Source organism: Strix uralensis, chromosome 3, assembly GCF_047716275.1.
Source record: "Strix uralensis isolate ZFMK-TIS-50842 chromosome 3, bStrUra1, whole genome shotgun sequence".
In the NCBI taxonomy this organism is placed as follows: Eukaryota; Metazoa; Chordata; class Aves; order Strigiformes; family Strigidae; genus Strix; species Strix uralensis.
Window position 1 is genome coordinate 78075700 of NC_133974.1, and position 27143 is coordinate 78102842.

At 35.5% G+C, this 27143-nt stretch overlaps 1 protein-coding gene across 11 annotated transcripts in view; it reads left to right on the forward strand.

The window, feature by feature from the left end:
- QKI (QKI, KH domain containing RNA binding) overlaps positions 1-27143 on the forward strand; it is a 169563-nt gene that overhangs the window by 29586 nt on the left and 112834 nt on the right. For all 11 annotated transcript variants that reach the window (XR_012628186.1, XR_012628187.1, XR_012628185.1 and 8 more), the window contains exon 2: positions 10323-10465. Coding sequence is in view for 6 of the 11 variants with exons in the window: in XM_074862995.1 (XP_074719096.1) it covers positions 10323-10465 (143 nt within the window). In the remaining 5 variants the exon portion in view is untranslated. The remainder of the gene's footprint in view (positions 1-10322; positions 10466-27143) is intronic.

Consider the following 27143-nt stretch of genomic DNA (forward strand, 5'->3'; position numbering starts at 1 on the left):
AGCATCTTATGAAATAGTACTTCGTATATGTAGAGACATTGATTTTACAAATATTGGAATAGCTTTGTTTTGATATGCTAGCAGGTTAGCGTTAGAGATGTTCACTTTATAACTAAGCAATTTGCTTATGATTAGATATATTTGCTTTCTCAGGTTTTGGTGTTTCGTAACTTGCAGTATTAGGTAAATTCCTTGGTTGATAACCAATGATCACAGTTTTTTAGATGTCACATGCACAAAAACTTAGTGCTAAAATCCAGGTTTTTATGATTATAAAGTGTCTTCATCAGCATCTCAATAGCAGTATAGTATACTTTTAAAGTTAAAAATGCATAATGTTAATTCTTTGTGACTAATCAGCTAATGTTGACTTTTTTTTTCCCCCTCTAACTCACTATGTATGTATGGTCTAGGTGGCTAGCTTTTCATGTATCAGGTTATCACTGTGTGCATATATGATAGAAGATTCAGTTTTATGACAAGGAAAAGACTGATAGAGAGCTATGTGAAAAATTGACAGAGAACATAGGATATATATCTTCACTTTGCAACAGTTCCTGAAACACTTCAGCCACAAAGTTTTGTGTTCCCTCAGATGTGGGAAATTTACTTTGGCCTTAAAACAGTAGAACAGGGAGAAGACTCCCATGACACTATTGTGTTAGTGAATAGTCAATTATTTTGGGGTGATCACTGAAGTAAAAAAAATGCCTTTACTCCTTTTGTACAAAAGACAAAGAATGCATTAACCAGTGGAATGTTTTCTTGTAATTGCTAACTCTGTGGAGGATGGTTGTGGATGGTTTCCAAAAGATTGAGAAAATAACCTGAATGTGCTTTATGTTGGTCTTTGTAAACGGTGAGTGTTAAGATGCACCCTTGGAAAGCAGGAAAGAATCTAATGGTGCTGCTATTCAGTTCTTTCAAGTAGTTTGTTTTTTTAGTAGTTTTCACAATTTGATTTCCTTTCAGTTCCAAGAATAAACAAAACTGAAATTTAGATAACTCCATTAGAATTTTTAATTCTCCACTAAACTTCAAAGCTGATTATTTTGGAGGGTCTCAACCAGGAATTTGTTTAAATCAGCTTGTTTTGTTTTAAGGGTTGTAAAGTAGCACCTTGCCTTTCACTTTTAGGCACTCCTTGCACATACTGGGAGGATAGCACAGGGTGTGGGATTTCTTTGCTGATACCGAGGCAATTCTGATGTGAATTAGGCTACTGTTTTCTGAAGTATACTTTTTGAGAGAATGTCCTTCTGGCTTTAACTGAAGAGCTTCCCATTACATGACTTCATAGTTGTTCAACATAAATACAATTTATTTCATATGCTGAAGATACCTGTAGAAATTGGACAGCAATTGACTCTGTTGTTAATGGAAGGATTTAAACATAGGGAGCATGGAATAGTGTCTGGGTAGAGAAAGTCCATTGCAGACCAGTCAATCTGCATTATTCACAAAGGACAATTTACAAAATGGACAGTAAACCTAGATAAAATGCTTTTGTTTGAAAAATACACAGCTGAGGAACTAAAACCATGGAAGTTCTGTCTGTTTGAGCTGATACTGTTAAGCTGATGTTTTTAAATAGCAACAAGTAATGTTGTTGTTTAAATCTCATAGAATGGATGGCTCCTTTCATTTTTCTGATCACAGTTAGTTTGTACAGAATTGTATTACTGCTGATTCTCCTTCATCAAAGATATTCAAGTCATTTATTATTATGATTAGGTGCCAAATACTTGATTCACTCTACCGGGTATGGAAAAAAACAACCAACCAACAATCTTAAATAAATTTAGTAGCTAGCTGTATGTGTAACTGTGCTACTTGTAACTAAGTATTTGGGGGTAACTTGCTGCTAAAGGAAGCTAGAGTAGAAGATTTTTAAAAGTATAATAATTAAACCTGATGTGAATGTGAGCCACCAAATCTGCTTCAGCAGTCATGCTGTGCTGGGGGACTTTACTAGTGGAAAACATTTTGAAGAGTTTGAGGCTGTTAATCTAACCCATGTTGTAAGGAAATTCTGTTACAAGCAGAACAGTGTATGTTAATTTAGTTTACGTGGGTGATTGTGTAAGACTGATCTAATGCTGAGACTTAACAAAGAGATGAATATTCTGGATTCATTTTCCTGATTTTTAATGTTGACTTTTAAAACACTTAATTTTCCTTGACTCTTTGTTTAGTTGTACTGTTTTCTGTCTGTTGGTTAATTAAATCAAGAAGCTTTCAGTTTGACAAAGATACTCAATTGAATGTGGATGGATAGTGTATGTCAGTTGCTAGATGATGATAGTTGAAGATACCAAGCTGAAGGGCTTGTTCAGCTATTCTCTGAGGAACTTCTAAACTGATTTTTATGTTAAAGATTTTTAGCTTTTTTGGAGTGTAGTACTGGGATATGAGGACACACATAACTTAATCTCAAATGTACAGCTTTTTGAGTTTACCGAGAAAATGAGGAGACTGTATTTAATCTTTGTATTATTTTTTTAAGTGAATGCAGATTGCCCCTGTCAGATGTAATGCAGGGTTGATGGACTTTTAATCAGACCTGTCCTGGCCATTCTGACGTATCATTATATTAAATAACGTAAATGCACATTTCAGTAAGTAGAAACAAATGCATTACTTTAAATTTAAAAGTCAGAGTTCTGTGTCATGCTCTAAACCAAAACTGCTGATGTATGAAAATTTGTCAGAAGTGGACTGTCTGTTTTATCAGCTTTCATGCTTGATCATATTTGTCTAATTTTTTTTTTTTACTCTGCATTGGTTTTTGAAAGAAAGATGATGGGAATATAGTTTGCCTGATGCTCAGGCATTTCACTGATTAATAGCAGGGGGTGGATAGAGTAAGTGCTTGCCAACATTTCAGTCTGTACACTGATGAAGCATGTGGGGTACAAGTCCATGTGGCACAATATTAAAAATTGGTTTTCTGCTGGCGTTGCTATTTCTGCTGCATCAGCAATAGTAGCAAACAGTGCTGGTGTTAACAGTGAAGACTGTTAAAATTGTGATGAATAAAAACAAGTATTTCTTTGCCAAGCAAGCATACTAAAGCTGCTAGATTAGAAAACACGAGTTGCAATGTTCCACCAATAATGAAGCACTTAAAAGCTTTCTGTTGACATTTATACAAAGAGAACAGATGAGTGTGCTCTATTTGGTTTTGAAGTCCGTTTGATGCAAACCTTAAACTGCCCACAACACAAGGAGTTTTGCAGGCTGGTCTTGCAATAAGAAATGACTGAATTTTGATACCGAGAGTGCTGACAAATTGCTGAAAGTGCTGCCTGCTTATCAATGGACTGACAGTTTAATCATCAAAAGTGTACTGCTAGATTGGCCTCAGAGAGACAAAGGGAAAAGCAACCAGAGTTTTTCCAAGGCATTAAAAGAGGAATTGAAATTTGAAATGCAAACACTTTTCGGGGCTAGGGGGCGTGTGACACTTGAGTCTGCATGACTTATGCTATATTCTCAGTGGTGGTGTCCAGAATGTACAGATTCTTTTTCATTTCTTCTGAGAGAAAGTGCTGATCTGCTCAATACGTGAATGGGGTGATGTCACTGTTTTGGTTCTTGTTTTAATTGTTTATAATAAAGGTTGTATTTAAATTTGGTACATGCTGTATCAGTAAGGTTCTTCTTGGGCAGGGGGTGAATATCAACATGCTGCTCATCTTGTAGTTTGAGCACATGCTCTGTAATAGCCTCCAAAATGCTTTCAAGAGATGTTATAATCCACCTGTCTAGAGATTTTTCAATAAGAGCAGAATATAATAGTTATACTTTTTCTGTTTGTTTTTTTTTTTTTTTTTTCCCTGCATTCTTAGTTACATTTTTCAGGTTCTTTGTTTACAATATTATTGGATGCTGTTTGAATAAAACATTGTATATTATACAAAACAAACTGATATCTAGTTGCAGTTGTCTAATTGATGGGTAATGCTTTAATGGAACGTGGAATGGATTGTCTGCCTGGATAAGCCCTGGATCCATATTCAGTGGATTTGGATCCTCCAAAGTGGTAATTGTATGTTAGAATGTTTGTAACCTTTGTTTACTAGTTTGGGGACCTATCTGATGGAAAAAGAATTGGAAAAAATATGTTTTGTTGCTTAAAAGTATCTCTTAAATTTCTGAATTGATGATACACCAGCAGTTGTGTGCAGTAAAAATAGTTTATAAGAATACTAACTTTTCGCACACATTTTGTTGCATTTCACATTTGAAAAAAAAAAACCCATGAAACTTTTTAGTAGTAAAGAATGAGAAGGGACTTGAATCAGTCGTTTTCCCCTCTGGCCCTCTCAGCGCAATGCATGCTAGTCTCATGAATTTGAGTGGACTTACTGAAGTTGTCTCTGATAGATAGTTATCAGAATTTTTCACTTTTCACAAAAAATTGTTACAGAAATACTGAAAGCATTAGTCACACTTGTTTCTAGTGCCATAATATGTAAGAAACAAATGTAAGAATGAACTCTTCATGTCAAAATATATTAAATTAACTGTATGTAAAAAAACTTGGTGTCATAACTTGATTTCTGTGACAAAGTAGAAAACTGAAACTGAATGTTCTATGCATCACTGAGATCCAAGTACTGTGCAGATTTTTATCTATATGACCATAACTGTCTTTCTCACTGTACCTCTTAAGTTTTTAACTTCAAAAAATTTGCTCATAACTTTTTTTAATATGGAAATTAGCTTGTGATTGAGAATCTTTGTGTGTGGTGCTTTGCTTCCTTAAGGAAGCATGCTGACTGTTATAAGATGATTAGTGTTTTGATTCATTCTGAATCTCTTGCTGATTGTGGCTACTGGTTTGTTCCACCCCTATTTGCTGTGTGTTGTAAAAATCAAGAATGACAGATAAGTGGCTTTTCTGTGACAGGTAAACACTTCTTAATTTCATCAGTTTAAGGAATTAAATTCTGTGTGCATTGATGGCTTAACATGTTAGACTTAGGAAAGGAACATAGGCTGAGAGTGACATCAGTTTAGCTCTGTTTAAACAGCTGTAGCTAAATTGGAGCAAATTGTTGACAGAAGTTTTGTTTCAGTTCTTCAAATTCTTAGTTCTAGTTTAAAGTGCAGTGAGGAATGCATTGGTTTAAAAACAGCGTCCAAGTCTGCTCTTCTTTCAAAAGCTAAAGCTTTGTAATTTAGAAGCCTTCATGACGAGAAATTCTAAAAGCTGTGGGCACTGGGATGAGGGTGGTTTGCAACTCTGGAAGTGATAGGAGAGATTTTGAGAATTTGAACCTTTTCAGTCATTTCCTGCTTTGAATATGCTTGCTGAGTGGTTTATGTAAACCCATTTTACTTTGCAATCCAACAGTCTTAAACACATGTGCAGAGTCTTGCTTCCTCTAAGGGAATGATAATTGACAGCTGAAAAGCAATAACTTCTTGGTGGTTTTTAATGTGATGATAAACATTCATCTGAACACAGTTCTTCATGTGCTGAAGAGGAAAGAATGCTTTATTGTTAAAGTGTCATGAAGAAATCAAAAAAGTACATCTCTGTAGGCAGTGCAGGCAGTATAAACGGTGTGTCCTGCTTCAGATTGTATTTTAGGAAGGTGTTAAGAGAGTTTGAAAAATACTCTCTGTAGATGAAGGAAACAAAAGACTACATTACTTGCATAGTTTTCAGGAACAGAGTAAGACAAATGTTCTCCTGGACCAGAATGTGTGTCACTGCCACCATAGGTGACTATGTCATGCCATATTAAGGTAGAACAAGATAATTATATTGAAAACAGTTTGTCTTTTTTTGAGTCTGTACCTCCACTGCCCTGCTGTGAGCAAGACAAATTTGTCATTTACTGCTAAACTTATTACTTAAAATGAACAGACCAGAGTGGTGTTGAAGGTGAATAACGTGAATTTAAAAATTCTTCATATGAGTTTCTGCTTCTATCTACAGTACAGTTGGGTACTTAGATCTAGGGAGGCCTATTACTGCATTTGCAGAGCTCACAGGTGTTAGAGCTATGGTGAAGCTGCTGTAGGCTTTTTTTAGCCATGTCTACTATTATATCAAAGAATCACAGAATGGTTTGGGTTGGAAGGGACCTTAAGGATCACCTAGTTCCAACCCCCCTGCCATGGGCAGGGACACCTTCCACTAGGCCAGGTTGCTCAAAACTCAAAACCCCGTCCAACCTGGCCTTGAACACTTCCAGGGAGGGGGCATCGACAGCCTTTCTGGGCAACCTGTTCCAGTGCCTCACCACCCTCACAGTAAAGAATTTCTTCCTTACATCTAAAATCTATCCTTTTCCAGTTTAAAACTGTTACCCCGCATCCTATCACTACACTCCCTGATAAAGAGTCCCTCCCCACCTTTCCTGTAGCCCCTTTAGGTACCAGAAGGCTGCTAAAAGGTCTCCCCAGAGCCTTCTCATCTCCAGGCTGAACAACCCCAACTCTCTCAGCCTGTCCTCCATAGGGGAGGTGCTCCAGCCCCCTGATCATCTTTGTGGCCTCCTCTGGACCAGCTCAAGCAGGTCTATGTCCTTCTTATATTGGGGGCCCCAGATCTGGACACAGGACTCCAAGTGGGGTCTTACGAGAGCAGAGTAGAGGGGGAGAATCCCCTCCCTTGACCTGCTGGCCATACTGCTCTTGATGCAGCCCAGGATGTGGCTGGATTTCTGGGCTGCCTGCACACATTGCCAGATCATGTTGAGCTTAATATTAATTATAATTAAGTATCTCTCCTTATTCTCTTTTAAATCCTGAGTGTTATACAACATCATTAACACTGGTGTTAAGATGGAGGTAGAACTGTACTTAGATGTCTGTTATGAAAGTAAAGCTTTCCTTAATTTTAAATCAGCTGTCTTCCTGTGAGATGCCATGGTGGAAGAATTTGTAAAGAATTATAAATGTGGAGGAGCTAAAGACTTGCAAATGAAATTCGAAAGTGTGATTTCATGAGAGACATACCAAAGAAGCTTTTGGGAAGGGAGGACGAGATACCTGGTTGGTAGTGTGTAAGAAACGATGTGAAATAAATCTAAATAAAAGGGTGTTTAGTTGAGTTCCTCTTATTTTTGATGATATGTGGATTTAGTGGTAAAAAATAAAAAGGTGTGCTTGGGAGAGGTGACCTTCCTACTTTTGTACTACTGTCCTCAGATTTTTAAGTATTTCAGAACAGAATAAAACTGATACTTGCTAGAGGTGAAAGGAGATTAGAGCTTTTACCTTTTCTAATGTGCTGCTTGGTGAGGCTTTCTGTAATATTACTGCACTTCTGATAAACTCTTGAGGGAGGTGCTGCAAATACAGTAGCAGTTCTGCAGATATCTGTAACTGCTTTAAGTGAGTGGCAAATCAAGACACTAGAAGCTTGGGTTTGGTTTAATGAGGACAGTAAAAGGAAAGTTTATGTTATCAAAATTTAATATGTTGTATGGATTCTTGTTGAGACACAAAAGGTGTGATTAAACAAGAGGCAGGTATCTGAGAAAACTACTGGTGGTCATAAAAGAAAAAAAACCATCTTGGACATGTGTAAAAAAGATTCAGCAGAACCTGGAAAAACCCAGGATGCATATTAAGCAGCTAAATAACTTCAAGGGTTGTGTATTTGGTAGAATGCTTGTGGTCGGCTGGACTAACAATTTGGGGACGAAGATAGGTTGTGTTCTATCCACAGACAGAAGTGAGAGAGAACGGGTGAACTGGAGATTTGATCTCATTATTTTATAATTTTAGCACTAGTCCTTCACTTCTGCCAAATACAAGATAAGTGAAAAGAGAGGATCCTAGACAGTGAGTTATACAGAAAGGGAGTTCAGAGACCTGATCGCAGTTAAAGAAAAACTGGGAATACATGCTTGTTGTTTCACCTATTGCTTCTGAATGTTTATTCTGAGGTCTTAGGGAAAGTATCTAAGGCAAGAGAAAAGATAAAATGCCAAGAGACAGAAAGAAACAGTAGCACTTGAGGAGCCCATGATAATGCTGGTTTGATGTAGCTGCCTATCCCTGTCCTGATGTTTGTCAGTGTTACCAATGTCTTGAGATAAAAACCTACATATGCAAAGAAAACTAAATTCCAGGTGTCTGGTCCTGTAGTAGAGTAAAAGATTCTGAGTTCGTAGGTGTCTTCATTCTGTATGATGTTTGAGATGTGATAGATGGCTTAGGTTTCACACAAGCCAGATTTCAGTGGTAGTCCTCAAGTCATCTTATGCTATCTATGCGTGTTCTGAATGCTTGGCTCTACAGCGTCATGAATGTGGCATATGAGTATTTGCAAGGGAAAGATAAAAATAAATGTTCTTTCTCTCCTGTGAAAACTAGGATACCTAATGTTAGTGTTTATATTCTACAATGAAAGATAAAATTTAAAATGAAATTATCAGTGAGACTACTCTGTAGCTGCCAAATATAAATAAAAATGACCGTGTTGCTACTTACACCTCAGTTCGGCAGACTGCCTAGCTTGTTTCAGTGTAGTGTAAGTTAATGGAAAATCTGAAGAGAATGAAAAGGAAACAAAGTATGCCAAAAGATAGTAATATTTGTTCAAAGTGATGTGCTAAAGAATTTCTTTATATACTGAAGCCAGTGTAAATACTGCTTGTAGTTCTAAGGATTTTGTGCCTGTTGCCAAAATTGTCAGTGCAGAAGCAGCTGTGGATTTTTTCCTTGAGCTATGATTATATGATGACAAAATTTGTGTTCTTCATTCTAAACAGATGTTAACCACCAAATCATTATATAGTATATATGATGGAGTATGTCAGTTTTCAGTGGAGAAACAACTTGTTCTTGAATATGCAGAGTAAGTTTGTTAGAATTAAATTGGACTAACTTGGTTGAAAATTAGGTCTGTTGCCTTTCAGAGATTTGTTTCTGATGCTCTCCCTCTCACCCCTAGCTTTTCAAGTGGTGAAATCTCATCTATAAATTATTTGCCAGAGAAAAAATAGAGGTGATTATGAAACAGAGGTTATATTAATCTCTTGTCTGCTGCTAGAGTTTCAAGTGACTTCTCATTTCTGTGGCTTCCTGTGGTCAGATGAAAACATAAAATTTCTGTTTTCAGTTTCATTTTAATTCTGAAGATTTTAAAAGCAGTTGTAACAATTCTAAAACTGGAATTATAGATATCTGATTTTGCTTTACAGCCTACACTATCATAAGTCTTAATGCTTTGGGAACAATGCTTGTTTAAATGTTAGTTTTCGTTTTGGAACCTGGTTAATACATTCATTTTAAGTAATTCTTTAGTGATACTGGAATAAACTTATTGAGTGAGAAAACTTTATACTAGTTGGGATTCCCTAACTTATGAAATGTGAGGTTTTTTATTCTTACAGCAGCAATTTAAATACCAGTGTAAGAGTTCTAGAATGAAATACAGGTTCTTGTTAAATACGTTTTTTTGGTTAAATAAGAGAAAGCTCTTTTCATTCTAAGATTGTTACAGTTTAGTGAAACTAACCTGGATTTGAATCAAATTATCTGTTAACTACCTTGTTTGGAACTACTCAACTGTATCTTGCAAGTACCTAACTCAAGGTGTGGGTAATACAGGTGTAATTGGTAGAAACAGTACTTGTAAGTCCACTTGTTTCCTGGTGCTGTTGAGTTTTTCATTACTTTTCACTGAAGTAGTAGGACTTCTAGGTGTATATAGTGGTTGCCCAGGTCCCTGATACTATACTTGACTTCATTTTTTCATTACCTCACTGGGAGTAGTCAGTAGAACAATATTTACTAGTTCGCTGTAATGCCATGCGCTCAGTAGCTGCGTCCTTGAGTTGTCAGATTTCTCATTACTGAAAGATGTACCATTTCATTTCCAAATGCTGTAGTTAATCTCATAGCTAGCAAATAGTACTGTATAGATGCATTTCTGTATTTTTTGTTAGGTACAGATTTCTAAATTTTTTTCTTTCTAGATGCTTTATTATAACAAATATATAAAAGAGCTGTTTTTATACACCTTTTAAATTATGTGAACAATCTTGTTAAGTGTTCTAAGGAGCTGCACATAACAATAGCTGAACTCCATAAACAGGATGAGTAGGCAGCAAATTTACAGACATGAAGAAAACATTTAAGATTCGTGCTGCAATTTAAAAAAACAACCAACACACCACAAAGAACTAAACAATACCAGAGTAGATTTTTCTTTCAAGTTACCATGATGCTCATAAAAAGAGGAAGAAAATGGCATTAAGATTTGATAAAGATTAGAAAGAGAAGACTGTCATGCTAGATTATAACCTGTTACTGTATTTAATACCTAATATACGTTTTTCCCCCCACAGAAATTAGCAGAGTACGGAAAGACATGTATAACGACACATTAAATGGTAGTACGGAGAAGAGAAGTGCAGAATTACCAGATGCTGTGGGACCTATTGTACAGTTACAAGAGAAACTATATGTGCCTGTAAAAGAATATCCAGATGTAAGTATATCTTTTTAGTCCCTAAATTATTTTTTGATCCTTGTGGTTGTTTGTAGATGTAAATTTCATGTGATGCTACCCTTGGATCACTCTGAACTGCTTTTGACAAGATACTTCTTAGGGAAGCAGTGTATGTTCCACTTGGTGGCTTGATTTGTAGTGTGAGTGGAAGAAGGTTGTGTTAAATACCAAACTAATATGGCTTATAAAGCTGTAGATCTAAGATCTGAATTATCTTGTTCATTCAGTACTGTCATTCCTAAGACACTGTGTAGTGAGTTTTATAAGGGAAGTAGTTCTTGGGACAGTGTTTTTTCCTCTTAGTATGTCTCTAAGAGTCAGTTGAAGAATATTTGGAGACCCTTTAGAGACCTTTTGGAGACTGTACTTAATTATTGTTTGTCACATACTTATGTGAGCAGTTCTGTTGGATATAGAAGTGTCTTTATCTTGGGGTTGTGGGGTTTTTTTTACCTGCCTTAAGCAAAGCTCCATGCTTGTATGCCAATGTTATGTTCTCCTTTGGGTGTTCTGTTCTATTGTACACCTATCTTTTTGAGGGAGAATGGTTTAACTAGAAAAACTATTTATAACTCCTGTGGTCTGAATGGTTTGTTAAAACAACTCGTAGAAAAATAGTCCTGTCAAAATCTACCCCAACCATTTTCACTGATCACTGATGAAATAAGAAATTGTGTTATTCCTCCCTAATAGAATTTAGAGGTCCTGTTGCAGTGGAGAAGTGCCCGGTCAAAGTGAGGCATTTGCACATTGAAGTTGTATAAAGTGGAAGACAGTACAGAACAGCAAAAATTGGAAGTAACACTTAGTATTTCTGTGGCTTTTCTTTGTTTCATTAATTAGATTAAGCTCTCTAAATTGAGCTTTATTTTAATGGTGTTTAGAACATACAGGTCTCTAAATCAAACCTGATTGTTCCATACTCTAAGAATATTATGTGCAAGTCATTATTCAGAACCAAATATTTAGACAAATGTCTCTCCCTTTTCAGTTTTCACAAAGTTCTTTTGATGCTTTTGGGTTAAAATATCTGTACTGGAAAAAGTGTTCAAATAATCTGCATTGGCAGTAAGGACATCTCTCTCCCCTTTCCTTCCATTTATCTTCCAAATTAAATATATGCATATGCATATCTGTATACATATATGTACATGAATACATATCCCAACACCAAAAACAGTGATTCTTTTGAAACTCCTTGGAATTGGTGATTTTTGAGAGGAACTGTGCTATGCAGTTATTCAATAAAGAAACGTAAGTAGCTTTGCACTTAGTTATGTGTATATATCTTAGTTGCTTATTTGCTTTTTGAAACATAGCTTAGTTGTTGAAATCTTGGTTTTATAACTCGACAGTGCATCCTTTGCAAAGAGTTGGCTTAATTATTGGTTATAGTTTTTACAGAACTTGATGCTTGCTGTATGAGGATCATGAGATAGGAGGAAGAAAAAGTGGTTGGATTTCCTAAAATTATTATTAAGCTTTTCTTTAGAAAACAGGGGTGTAGTAGCTTAGTTTTTCTCTGCTAGTTAATTATCAAATGTAGTGTAAATAAGGAGGAAAGAGTTTGTCCAGTTTCTGTCAAAGCACTTGTGTACCTTTGGGTGTATCATTTCTCTAGCTACTGCTAGTTCTTTGTGGGTCTTCTGAGGAATGACCTTGAAGTGGTCACTAATTTAATACACTTTTACAAATTCGGAAGTTGGAGAGGCTTGTGATTTGGATACACGTGACCTGGAATAAAAAGGTAGTTGATGCCTGTGAGATGATGTGAAATGTTAGCTAGAAAATGTACAGCTTCTACCACTATGGTGGTACTTGGCAGTTGAAGCTTCATGAGGGAGATAAGCCCAGCCATTCTCTATGTGCTCCTCCCTGTCTGCATGTTGTCTGTATTTGATCCTAGCTACCTGGGATCTGTACAGCCTCAATAATTGGTTAAGCACCTAGAATGTACCACTACATACAAAAAAACCTTGTATGTAGGCCCTTTCTAAGATCTTTCTGCAAGTTAGAAATTAAATAACTTGCTTTGCATTCAAGCTAGGACAGCATTCAGAAGGTCTGGAGTATAGTGATTCCAACTTGTTTTTAAAAAAAACCCTGTAAAATTCACTTGTAAAGATTATTTTCGCCTGTAAAGATAATTTCATTGTAATCACAGTGTTATGTGAAACTTCTTACTCATATCTAGCAATTGATTTAATTGTTATCAGATGCAGGCAGACATGCTGTGCAGAATATCAGAGTGAGTTTGTCAGATAAATCCAGTTAATTCTTTCTGTTGCCATCATTCTTTTCCAACCGACAATCTTGTGTACCTTACCAAGACATAAAGATGGATAAACTTAAAGATTATTCAGAGAAGAGTGACCAGAAACTGTTTTCTGATGTAGACTTAGTAATATTTTTATTGCTAAAATATAGGGAAAAAAACCCTGAAACACAAAAAAACTTTTATGGTGTTCTAATAAACTTTTGTTCTGGTAAATATTTTTGACTTACAGTTTTAAGCATGTAGATTAGTTGACTGTAGTAAATATTGAATAGTAGTATAGTGCCATTTTGTACACAGATTCCTAAATTAATTGTGAGGCATAAAAATAATGGTCTGTCATAAGTTTAAACAAACTTATGTATTCTATATGTATATATAAGCATACATACATATATGTAGAAAAGATGAAAGAGTAAATTTTCATAGCCTGCATCATTTTGATATTAATGTTTGACTGTCCTTTGAGTATCTACAGAGGAAAGAATATATAAAAATTAATTAGAGCTACAATAAATATATAAAACCCCCTGTACACTCTTAATTTAGTTTTTTATGAGTGCATATTGAGTATTTTTATTCTGAGATCATAGTTGATGCAAGGTTCAACTTTCCAAAAAATCGATTGTCTGAAGCAGCCTGTAGTTTTTAAATGCCGACTATGTAGAGTCTGCATTTCCACTTCTGTACTAGTAAGTAGAAGACAAGCAAAAATCTTGCTAAGGCGTAACTAGTTTTCTTTTGTATGTCATATTAATAAGGAGCATTTTTCCATGATGTAATCTCAATCTGGTAAATTGTGTAATTGTTGGGGTGGTCTGCTTTCTGGCTCACTGTTTTTCCATTGCAAGCTGCAGTACTGCAGTTCTGTATAGTTCTTGTAGCACTCTTGGAAGATGTTAGATCTTTATAGAAATTTTAATCTTAAAACTGAGATTTGAGCTGCTTAGATTTTCTGAATCATGTATGTGCTCCTGAAACTTGAAATTGTGCATAAGGCACTCAGAAGATTAAATTCCATTAGTTGTCCATAATTTGCCCTTCAGTTAAAAATGTGTTCTCTCTACAGTTAAATCTTTGTATGCTAATTTAAGTCTTTGGTGTTACAGTTGGAAGGCATTTCCAATTAATGGAGAAATATCTTCCATCAGAGTTTAAAAAAGTAAGAAGACAAGATGTCAGGAAAGTTACTGAACTCTTAGCAGGCAGAAGAATGCTATTGTTTGTGGGTGGATAGTTAATAGTCTTTAGCATCTCCTATGCTTCAGATAAATGATTGATTTTCTTGAATTTCCCTAAAGAGCTGAGACTAAACTTTGTCTGATATCAATTTAAACAGTTTTTGGAATTAGCACCTACAAATGTTGGACTGAATAAATGTTTTTCCATTATAATCATGGCTTTATTATTAATAAGTACCCTGTTAGCTCTGATTAATGTGAAATTCTCTGTTGGAACTCTTCTGTGCCTCTTCAGTGAAAATGTAAGAACTCAGTAATTATCGCATCTAAAGTAGCATGTCCTTCGAGTATACTGAAGCTCAAAGGCCGCAGTGATAAACAGCTTGTGCGTACTTTCTGACCATTTTAGTTAAAACTGTTTAATTAATACAACAGAATGGTGAACACAGGGATTCATTTTACTATGGGGAACTTACTGACAAAACGCTTAAATCTTTTTTCAATTTGGTAATATTAGAGTTTAATAGCATTCCTAATACGGATTAGGAAAATGATAACATCATCTTTTATTTATTGTTCTGATTCTTTTCATTAAGCTCTTCACTCCCTAGTGGTAAACAGGGAAGGAGGCTAAAAGAGCTGGCCTTGTTTATCCTTGCAGTAGGAAGGAAAGAGAGAATGTAACTGGTCTCTGTAAATAAACTTGGGCTACAGAGTACCAGCAGGGCTGAAGGAAGATTTGGCAAAAGGTCAAGTACAAATGTATGAACTAAAATAGTTTAATTACTAATTTCCAGTCTGAATGAGATATGTGGAAAAACATTTTTCTAGTAGAATTAGTGGGAGCAAAAAAGTTAATTTTGAGTTTGAACTTTATATATTTATAAGAGGTTTTACACACTCTGGTTGCAAATAGTAAGGAAATGGATCATTGAGAAAGGTCCCCTTTGTTTAGATGCTAATAAAATGGAGACATTTGTATGAAGTGTTTTTACCCTTTCTGTCTAATGTTTTATTTGATATCCTTCCATTACTGACCATCTGATTCGCCTTTTGAAAGATAAGTTTCTTTTGAGCGCTGATTCACACTCAATAGCTTACTATTTTTGGTAGCACCTTGCTGAAAGATGACACACATTGCCATAATTTTATTCAGAAATAAGCCTGCCAGATCTCCAGAGCGTATTTGTCCTCGGATGCAAAAAGATGGAAGGCGATCGAGAATACATTGGAGATAAAAATCCTGTCCTTTAGTCTCTGACAGTAGTCATGCAGGCTCAGCATCAGTTCCAGCAGTACAGATGAACTTGGTCTATATCTCATCCTTGTGAGAGTTATTTCTTCCCCATTTAACTCTTCAAGCATTGAGTGGAATTAAGTTAGGTGATTACCTAGTCATTTATCTGTTAATGTTCTTATCCCCATTTCATTCTTACAAATTTTGCTCTTTTTTGCATATATTCTCTTTTGTATGTGTAAATTAAAAAAAAAAAAAGGAAGACAAGGTGAAGGTAAGACAAGTAAAGACTATGTAAATAGCACTTGCTATTTGGCTAGGGACAGTGTTTCCCTTAATGTTTTTCAAAGTAAATTCAGAAATCTGGGAGAAGGAATGATTTGCATCTGGTACTGATTCACAAGTTGAACATATGTGTTAGTATACTGGTTTGTTATGGTGATGCTTGTGTTAATAACTTCTTAAAATTAACATCATAGGATTAAACTTCTAATGACGTCCAGCATGTATATGACACTTGTAGTAGAAAATAGTGGATTATTTTCCTTGTTTAGTCACTATACAGCTTTGACTCATAAGGGTAGGAGTCCTCTAATCTGACATTAACAGTTAGTGCTAGACATCTGGGCGCCTTCTGTACACTCTGGATGAAGAGGAGTGTGTGTGGGGAAGCCAAGAGAATGGTAGGCTAGAAAACTAGTCTGAACAGTTAGTTTGTAGATGCCTATTGTTTTCCTGTAAATGAAATATCTAAAATTTTAGTTAGAATAAATCTTATAAAAATGGTTAACTTTGGGAATTACAAAATTTGAGCTTGCAAAGGATATGTCCAGCTGAACTTTTTGAAGAACAAGACCTAGTAGTCAACATCTATCATGCTTGGTTTTGCTTGCATGGTGCCTTTTTGTTATGGCTTGTCTCTCAATTGTAACTATCTCTGCAGAGTTAGGCTTTCAATGGGCAATCTGTTTGGTCAGAGCTGTCTTGATACCCCTTTTGTTTTAGAATTCTACACCTTATGTGCATAAATTTCTTTAGTTCATGGACTACAAAAATATTTGAGTGCGTGACTTCAGTTGGTCGTGTACTACAACTCTTGTGTCAGTTTGTGCTTCCTTTTGCTGAACTGTTTTCCCTCAGAACTTACACTTTGCGTAGTAGTTCTTGCAAGACTATGAACTGAAGAGTTGTTTACGAATACAAATAATGAAAGGTCAGTTGTGGGGCAGAGAGATTTGTGGAATATTGATTTTGGTTTTCACTGGGTTTTTTTGTTCAATCTGTTTTTTCAAATGTTTGTCGCGGTAAAGAAGGGTTTTATACAGAGAAGAGAAAGTGCTTCAGCATGACGTTTTTGCTTGCTGTTGTGAATAGGTCAGGTACACTTGGGTACACCTGCTGAACTTGTTGGTAGTTTTTTGTGAATTAACGTGCTGTTTAAGTAGGATTGAGGACTGCACTAAATATTGAAATACATGAGTAAGGGCTAAATACATACTTAATAGAGCAAGGTAGATCTGTGTTTAAAAATATGTATGTGGTTTTACAAAATACTGTTTAGGCATCAGGATCCCTAGTAGATGCACCCAGTTATTCAAAAACAGATCTTCCTTTTTGTTCAGAGAGCTGAAGTTGACCCCTGAAGAATGGGGTTTGTAGTTGAGAAGTACAGTGTTTTAAGGAGGTAGGAAATACAGAGAGAAAACCCCTTTCTTGAGAATGAAGAGGTCTTTTAAAACTTTTTTCTTCTGGTTAGTTGACAAAAGGAGACATGTAACACTGATCTGCTATACTTTCCCCAGAAACTTAACCTAGCAATTATAATACCATGCTATCTTTCTGCACCCCCCCACCCTGTCCCGGGTCAGTAAACTTTTGACAGCCATATTAGATATTTCTTCCCTTTTAGTAGCTCTGTAGTTCAGGTATTACTGTTTGTGCGCTCGGATTTTTATGGAGTTGCCATTGCAAAAATAATTCAATGCTTTCTTGTAAGAGGACAGCATGTAACTTCTTATAGGTAGATCAATGAAACACAAGTCTTCACTAACTATGCTTGCTCTGTGTTTCACTGGGTTAAGAACACACCAAGCCCCATCCTGAATTGGTATTAAAAGTATTTCTGAGTACCATTCAAAATATCAGCTTGATACTTTCCCTGTATCTCTCCTAAATCATATACTCAGGTAAAAATCAGCTTACGTTTCCAGTACTAAAAGGTCTGTCATTTATTACTAGATTAAGTGCCTACAAGCCTTGGAGGTGCATATTAATTATAAAAAGGTTTCCTTTTAAGCGAGAACATGGATTAGTTTTTTTAAAGAGGTGTGCTTGTTTTAGGTTCTGTTGTTTGTGAAGTTCTTAACTCATTAATACATTTTAACATGTATTTTATTTGTTATGGAAAAGTCTTCAGTGTAACATTGCATTTATAGCATTCGTTTCTGATTTGAATTTGATCCATAATTCAAAGGGACAGGATGGTTGTTCTTTGTATTTTTGTCTTGACAATGTTGGTCACTTGGTCTTTTTCCATGATTCTGTTGAGAGGAAGATTGTACACAAATACCAGCTTGTAAATGAATCAGCTTTCTGTTTAGAACTTTCTTTTCTTCCGTGTTTTATTTCATACCTTAGGAACTGTTGTTTACCTGCCTTAGTTTTGAATGTTGGATTTAGAATAAAACACAAATGCTACCTCAATAGATATATCTGCGTAGGAGATTCTGAGATTGTGTAGCTAATGGGTGTCCATCTATTGTATGGATCTACTCAATTTATTCAGTCTCTGCTGGTTTTTTAAGCTGATAAGAACAGTAGTTGGACACAGTTGTTTCATTTCAGTTACTCTGGCATAATATTAATTCACAATTCTAAGCTTTTATATGTTTCTTATTAAAAGCAGTGTAAAATAGTTGAATTCTGTGAAGGCACCTATTCCTTTTGAAATTTGCTACACTTATTTGAAACTATATGCATTGTTTTTCTTTCGCATACACTCAGTATTTTTAGAAAAATAATGCTGGTTGATGAGCAGCCAGTTCCTTTTTACACCTTACTTGTACTCATTTTAGTTGTCTCTTATTAGATAGCATAGTAATTGTCTTGTCTTCTGGGAAGGCTCATGCACCTGTCCTAATGGTGCACATTCATCCACCCAACACTTAAGTTGCTTAGGTTGATCAGTGGTTATTCGGAAGCTTTTATTTCTTCAGAGTACTAACATAAGCTTGATGAATATCTTTCAGCTGTGTGGTTTATAAACAATCAGAACATACTGACCTGAAAATTCCAAGTTCATTCTAGTTACAAACATCATGATCTTTAGTTTCAAAAGACACCGAGGGCTTTGTCCAGTTGTCAGTTGTACGGGGACTGCTTGCTTTGGGAAGATTATCCATTGAATTATGATTTAAAGTTGTCTTAAATATGCAGCAGATCCTCAGGTGATTTTTTTCCCTGGCAAATACAGGTGGTCTGAAACTGTGAATGCTGCATGAAATAAATATCTCTGTTCCAGATTTTTTATCATGATTAGGGGAAGTGGCCAATTGTTATCTTGTTAATGTATCTTAAGTACTGATGATAATTAATATATTAATAAAATTAACAGATTAAACTTCTGGGTCATACTGTTTAACCCAGTTGTTTGATTTTTATAGTTTGAACTCATTTGACTGAAAAGTGAATGTCACTTGCATTAAAAGTAAAGCAAAGTTGCTGTCATTCAACACAAATACTGAAACAGTATTTCTTGGGTTTTGATCTCTTTGGGTTTTTTTCAAGTTTGGCCAAAATAACATTTTGCATATTTTTTTATCTTCCACAAGTGCAGATGTTGTCCTTGAGACCTGGATAATTGTGAACAAAGGCTTGTAAGTCTTTCTGAAGGATTTCAGTTTCTTCAGGGAGTCAGCAGATGGGCAAGCTGAATGACAGACCTGGAACTCTGGCTTTGTGGCATAAATAGATCTGGAATATAGAGATATATGTTACTAGAGGCAGGTAGATTGGCATGTGAACCGAAGTGCATCTCAAAGCTTTGTGATAACTCTTTCTTATGCCTTTTTTCCTGTGGCAAATACGAGGTAGTTCTTTTGTTGAAATGGTTGTGGTGGTGGTGGTCATCACAGAACTGTTGAAGTCTGTCTGTCTTCTTGCTCGACAAGCCCCTGGGCAAAAGGCAAAAGCTAGATAGAAATGAAGCCTGAATATAGTAATTGTTGATATGCTGCTATTTTAGTAGTGTTGTAATTGTAAATGTTTAGGATAATAGATTCAATATGATTTGATATGAAGAGGTACTATTACTACTGTAATACTGGACTGTAGTACTTCTGCTCTCTACTGCTTGGCGCTAGCTGAAGCACATAACACTATATAATGCATATGTCATGAGACTTGTACCCTTAATTGTTCCTGACCAGTTAGCCTTTTTAACGTGTTGTAGGCACTTTTCAGTTTTGCCTCATTTGTCTTTTTATGTATTACCTTCTTACAGATAGAGCAGAGAGTTAAACTTTGGTAATATAACAGCTTTTAAGCAGAAGTCATTTAAAGTGAATGAGGTGGATTAGACCTTAAAGCACTAAAGGAAATATTCAGAGGGCTATAACTTGAGATATCTTCTGCATTTCTGACCTGTTCTGCAGTTCTAGGCTTGAATTTTGCAAACTTACTGATTCTGACAGCTGTACATGTGTATTGAATACTTTTGTATCAGCCTTTTCAGAAGGTGAACGGAATTGTTCAATTTTTCACTCTAAATATGGTCAACATTGAGAAACCTATTCATAATTTTTTTAGAAGAAATAGTAGGACAACAGCAAGTAGACATTGTAAGCTACTAGTCTTTTTTCTTTTATACTTGGTTGAAGCATGTTTCGTGAAATCTGTAGTAGAATGACTAGCACTACTAATTATATAACCCCACTGTTTTTTGTTCTAAACATTTGGGAGGGGCGAGATTGCTTTTGTTTTGATGAAACAATTTAAAATTACTTTCTGTAACTTGTTTCAGTATTTTCATGCCAGGAGATTCTAGACCTCTCTTGGTAAATCAACTCCTAATGAATCTAATGCAGTGCAAACTATGTACATAGAAATTGTTAGGTACAAAGCTCCTATGGCTAAGTGTTATCATTCTGTGTTTAAATCGTGAGTTTTTGTAGTTCTAATTGTGAGATACTGGAGCCTTTTCAATATATTTAAAGATACAAGTATTTCAGAAGTTGATTTGTCTCAAACTAGGTAAGAATTCTGATTTCCCTGCCCCCCCCCCCCCCTTGAATTCATATAAATCAGTTTGTTTCTACTAGAGAGCTTTAATTCTATGAATCAGATTGCAGTTGTGTTACCAATACTTGGATGTCTGTAAAAGTAAAGGAGCAAAGCAAAAATACCTAATATTGGGTGATGATAAATTACCATTTAGTCAGCTAAATTAGGTAGTTAAAATCAGACACATGAATGGAAAGCATGTTTCTGTTTAGGAAGGTTAATACCTTAATTTGTCACTCAATTCAGAAATGTAATAAAATGGCTTTTCCCCCCAAATATTTTGGTTGAATATGGAAACTTTTATTACAGTTGTCATTGGTAATGCCTGCCTTTCTCCACAAAACAATACTATGCATCTTTATCATGGGTTTAGTTGCTCTGTTGCTTGGTGTGGTCCTTTACCTTTTTTTTTTAAAAAAAAAACCCAAACATTTCATGTCAGAGTGCTATTGTGGAGGAAAAAATAGTAATTACTATTTATATAATACAGCTTTAAGGCCTTATGATTTGGGAGTATACAATTTCTGTGTTTCCTTTCACCTTGCAAGGTGACTAATAAATTTATTTTTGGAACTTAGAATTATAAAACACTGAATAATTCAGCATAAAATCTATTGCTTGAAAGGGATGCAGAACTTATGTCTAAAGTTCTAGTAACTAATAAGATGAAACAAAGTGGTTCCTGAGCACCTCTCCTTTGCATAAACTTAAGTATAACCTCAAAGCCTGTTTGTTTGGTCCGCTCTTCCTTTTTTTGGGAAGGAAAAGTGACTGCATTTCTGTGATAATTTTAAAAAAGAGAATGGTGTCCAATACATATAAGAATTTTCATTTCTGCAAAGTATTTGTAACAACAGTATCACCATCTGCAGTGGTGCCCCAATTTAAACATATCTTTCTCACTTCTAATTACTGAGAATTGGAAGTAGTCTGCAGCAAAATTGCCAACTTCAAGTGCCTTGGGTAATGTCACATGTAGTCACATCTAATTAAAAGGTATTATTATGGAAATTAGTTGTTGGACTGTATATCCTGAGGATCCTTTGTTATTGGAATATGAGTTTAATGATATAAACTGTGAGGCTTAGAGGGCACTGCTGGAACCTACAATTAGGTTTTGGAGACCCATTTACACACAGCACAACTTGTTAATTCTCTAGATAAATGTGTCACAATTCCCAAGTAGAGCATGGAATTGAACAATTTTTACTCATCTCCTGGTGTTATTGAAACTGATGTCTTGTCACTGTTCTGAAAACCTCATCTTTGTGAATAGGATGAAACAGATTATTCACTATCTCGCTTAGGCATGCCTACTATTAGATTGTTCATGGGATCTGATTTCCTGAAAGAGTTTCTGTTAACAATCTTTCAATTACTGTTTAAAGGTTTTTATGACCACTTAAAGGAGGGAACTACCAAACTGTACTGTGGCCTTTAAATCATTGCAAATGGGCCTCTAACGATAACAGAGATTCCTATTTTAAAACCATGAAATTGTTAATTTGTCTATCTTTAAGGCTTTCTCACTTATGTTGATAATTCTAAGCAATTTAAAATCCAATTATTTCCAAAATATGGCAGTAATTAGATTAGTGTTTTTACATGAACAGAGCATGTAGCATAAAATTCATTTTGAGGGATATTATTTTATAGCTACTTGAAATGGAATTGAAACTGCCCTATTAAGATTTTCTTTAAACTTGTGTCATGAGGAAAAGGGTTAATGTTTAAAACAACCTTAAATGGAAAGCAAATATGACTTCTGTGCACAATTTATATTTGTATGAAAAGCATTGAGAAGGCAGAAGTGAAGCAAATAGTTCAAATTAATATAGTACAAACAGGAGAATTTCTGTCCTGTTAGGGGAAGATAGGATAATGCTAATTAAACATGATAAAAGAAGAAGTTGCTGTTTCACTAAAGATCTAAAGTTAATATTTATAGAAACAATTACACAATTCATAAACAGTGAAAATGAGATAAGAAATTTGGAGGGGGGCACCAAAACCCCAAATGTTTTTCACCTTGAGTATGTTTGACAAGGCATGGCTTTTGTCTGTGATAACTGATACGGTCTCTGCTTTGTTGTTGTGTGTTCTTGTACCTCCTAGCTGCTGATCCAGCCTGCAGTGTTGTCAGCTCAGTGAGGAATGTCAGTAGACTGGAGCAAAAGGAACATTAAATGGTTGACACTGAGAGATGGCAATAAATGAGAGCGGAGCTAAATATATAGGTTTGTGACATTCTGGCAGCTGGCTTAAATCCTGCTGTTTGTTGCTTGGGTATACTAGCCTTAAAAAGGAAGAGAATGCATTGTAGCACGAGGAAGAAAAAAACAGCTGGTGGCTTATCAGTCAGCCCTAATGACAGGGAAGGTTAAAGAGTTTGGAAGGACAAACTTCGAAAGAGTGCTTTTATTAGTAACATAAAATTCTTAATTTTATTTAAATAGCTTTATAGAACTAGTCTAAAACTTTGCAGTTTTCCATGGCTCGTTCAGTGCAAAAACAATACTTCATTTGCTGTCTGAAGAAAGTTATTTTAAAAATTAATGTATTTACTTTTGATTCAAGTGGTTTGTTAGGTGATTTTATGGTAATGATCTTTTGATGCTTTCTCACTCCTTAATGGGACTCTTTGGAAACATTTGATACTTGATGAAGTATCTTACAGTTTAATACTTAATTTAGGGAAAAAAATATTTATTTTTGTAAAAGATGAAAGCATGAATGCTCTCGAATGGTATAAACTTTATATATCTTAATCCCCCCCTTTATTAGAGATGTAGAAAAGTATTATGTGATTTGTGATTTTATATTAGATGCATTTTCAAAATGCATGTTCATGTTTGAAACAATCAGTGTTTAACTGCTTAAAATCCTCATATTTGATATGTAAGTTATAACTGCATCTGGTTCTTTTGCATGTGGTAAAGGCTGTTAGAATATAAGATGGAAATGAGTCCAACACCTTAGTTGGAAGATTAATCCTGCTTGATATTGTTTGCTGCTTCTGGCTGATTGAGGCCTCTACTGTTTCTTCTCAAGAACTTTAGTTCTTGAACCCAAACTTGATTGTTTCTCCTGGCTTACAGCTGTCAGTTGACCCAAACAGAAGTGACTAGCAAAACCTCATTTATGGCTTCTCAACAGGTAAACTAGTAACGAACAAGCTTTTCTGTCCTCTTTCTAATATCTGTAATAAGTGTCAGTGTTGGTGGGTCACCCTAGAGGCTGTCCTCCGTTGGGTTTAACAGGTGAGAAGGAATGGGCCCAGCCTTTACCTGAAGGAAGCTGTGGGCTAGAGTGAAACTGTGCTCCAGCCTAGAAGCCTTTACTGGAGAGTACTTTGCCATATATTTGTCATCATATGTGGACAGGCTCCTTGTGCAGCAGCATAATCTGACATGGTGGGAGGAGATCAGGAAATTCCAGATTTCCTCCTCTTAGAAGGAACTGCTGTGTCCTCTTCCTTAAAATTTGTTGGAGCCTTTGTAGAAGAGAGGCGTAGCCCAGGACCTTAGTGGCAGCTTTTAGAAGACTACAACAATGATAGATGAGTCTCATTTGTCTTAGTGTTAAGAGCTATTTTTTTCCCATGGTAGGAGCAGTTTCTCCTTGTACTATTAAGACGGTTTTTCTATCAGTTTGAGATGGTCTTGCATTAATTCATTATCTTTGTATGTGTTCATATCTTCTATGGGGAGTACTAAAATAAGTATGTGGACTGTACATACCATGATGATGCGCCAGATAATGGTTTTCAGGCCTCGAGTAAAAGAGGTTACAGAGATTTGAGCTTCTTTGCTCAGAGAATTTGATGTACTGTGATTAGTCAGATTTACTTTTTTTATATACCTCTGTATTGAGAGATTTATGGCTGTGAAGCTATATAGTAATTTGAATCATAGAATGGTTTGTGTTGGAAGGGACATTAACGATAACTCCCTGATAAAGAGTCCCTCCCCACCTTTTCTGTAGCCTCCTGTAGGTACTGGAAGGCCACTATAAGGTCTCCCTGAAGCCTTCTCTAGGCTGAACAACCCCAACTCTCTCAGCCTGTCCTCATAAGGGAGGTGCTCCAGCACCCTGATCATCTTTGTGCCCTTCTCTGGATTCATTCCAACAGGTTCATGTCCTTCTTACGCTGGGGACCCCAAAGCTGGATGCAGTACTACAGGTGGGTTCCCGCAAGTGGGAAGTAGAGGGGGAAAACTACCTCCCTCGATCTGCTGAACATGCTGCTTTTGACACAGCCCAGGATACGGTTTGGCTTTCTGGGCTACAAGCACACTTTTTAAGGGTCATGTTGAGCTTCTCATCAACCAACACCCCCAAATTTGAAAATCTTCTCTTGCATTTAGTACATGATACCATTTGTGAAGTGCTGGTTACCTTTTGAATTAGCACAGCGGCCATTTGTGGATCTCCGTTTTGAATTTTGTAAGTTTTTTAGGTCAATGCAGATATTTCCTATGTGATACATTACAGAAAAATATCAGAATAAATACCAGCAAAATTGTAGCTAATTTAATAAACTTGCCTTTCTTCCTTCTACCTGTCTAATGCAAGTGCTGATTGTTTATATTACCTTCTTTCCCAAATAATTATTTAATTCTGTATGGGTAAGAACAGGACACAGCTTGTATAGTTTTGTGTGAGAGGTCCGTAATTTAAGAGTTACTCTTAAATTAGTTCTCTTAAACTTTGTAGTCCATTTATCTGATTGACGCTGTTTCTATTTAAAGCAGTTGAAGCAGTGCAACTTTTGCAGTGTTTTAAAGTTTCTTGACTCTATGACTATATAATGTAAGGTCTTTATGGTGGCACTATATCATTAATTTTCACAAAAAATGTAGATCTTCCTTTTGGTTTGTTTGGATAGCTTCCATCTGAAGGTTGTATTATCTAATGCCAAAATTACATGATAGAGGTGTAATCTTGCTACAGACAAATTGAAAAGAAAACATCTTACACAATTCTAGGACAGTAAAACTCCGTAGTAATCACTTCATTTAAAATTAAGTGGTAAATGTCTTGGCATAAATGTTTAGTTCTTGCGTTAATTTTTAGAAAACTGAATTGGTTAGATGTGGTAATTTTTCAAATCTAGTAGGTTAGGCTATTTTATTTTTTGGTACGCTGTTAGATAGAATGACCTTCAAATTAGCCAAAGAATTTGTGAACAAATTATGTTAGCTCTTTAGCAGCTAATCTGGCAAAACAGTGCCCTTGAGATTAAAGATCCTATCTTTGTGCTGACATATGAACTTTTTTTCATCTTTTCCACTTTTGATAACACATGTACATGTTGTGTTTAAAAGATCAGGTGGAATCTTCTGCCCAGAGGAGCTGAAAATATAGTTTCTAGGAACTCTTTGTTATATTTTGTGGTTAAATGTGTGGATGAAAATTATGTTGGGACAGTAGACAACAAGAGGCATATATTTTGAAGATTTTGATTTTTGAATGTACAGGAATTACTGCATCCTGAATTCTTATGGCTGCATTTTGATAACAAGTTCTGACGGATAACTAGTTCAAACAGATAACTAGTTCAAACTGATAAAGAAAACTATTTTGGCTTCTCTGACTAGTTATAATGCATTCAGTTAACTAGATTCAGCTACTGCTGAAGTGGTTCTGTCGTGTATTAGAACTTCTGTGATAAAGATTGTTACTTGGATAAATTTCTAGCTATCATTACAACATTTTATTAAAAAAAATCATCTGAATGAAACACCCAAGTATTTAATCTGAATACTTGATAATTTACTCAGGTTCTCTTATACAAATTAAGAATTTGGAGAAAAAAGTTGTATACTTCAGTGTGTTACTTTTAATATTTGTGCTCTGGGATTTCTTTTTTCTTTAATAAAGAAAGCTCTATTACCATTATTAAAATGACCTGGAAAGCTAGCCTGATGTTTCCCCCCCCCTTCCTTTTTTATAGATCTGATCCATTGTGTTTACATGGGGTTTGTAAAGCTGTTTGTCAGTTAAAGAAGCTCTCAAAGCCTTCAGCAAAGAGGATATTAGAGGTGAATAATGTAGATTTAAAGGATTTAGTAATTCATTCTAAATCCCAGCTATACTTTTAAATGCATTTTTACTTTTTGCCTTTTTTTTAAAGGAGCGTTTTAAGCATTAGGATGTGGTTGTCTGAGTAAAGCTGTGTTTTATTGACATCACATGGATAATCTGGTTTGCCTAGTTTATAGCTGCAGTGATCAGAAAAAGATTCTGAGCTTTTTGAAAGATTACCAGTGGCTGATACTCTGCTCAGTCAGAAATTAATGTAAATAATCTGGTAATTGGCAAGTCAACTCTAGCAATAAAACTAACCTTGCAGAGTTGTGCTTTCTTTAAATGGAATAAATTGATATTTTTATTTTAAGATGATTATATTCTTTAATGTTGCTGTGCTGTCTTGGGGCTTTAACTGTACAGTACTGCTTCATAAAAACAATTCAGTTTTCATTGTAGCAAGCAATATATGTATTAAAATTTATCACCCAATTAAAACAACCTTAGTTTTCTATCTGAAATTATGTGGTGTGCTGTTTATTTTGACGTATTCTGGAACACAATTTGAAGCAGGTTTTAATTTGTTAAATAATGTTATGTTGCCGGAATATAGGTGCTAGCAAAGAGAACTTTATAGTTGAGTAGAGCTCAGGG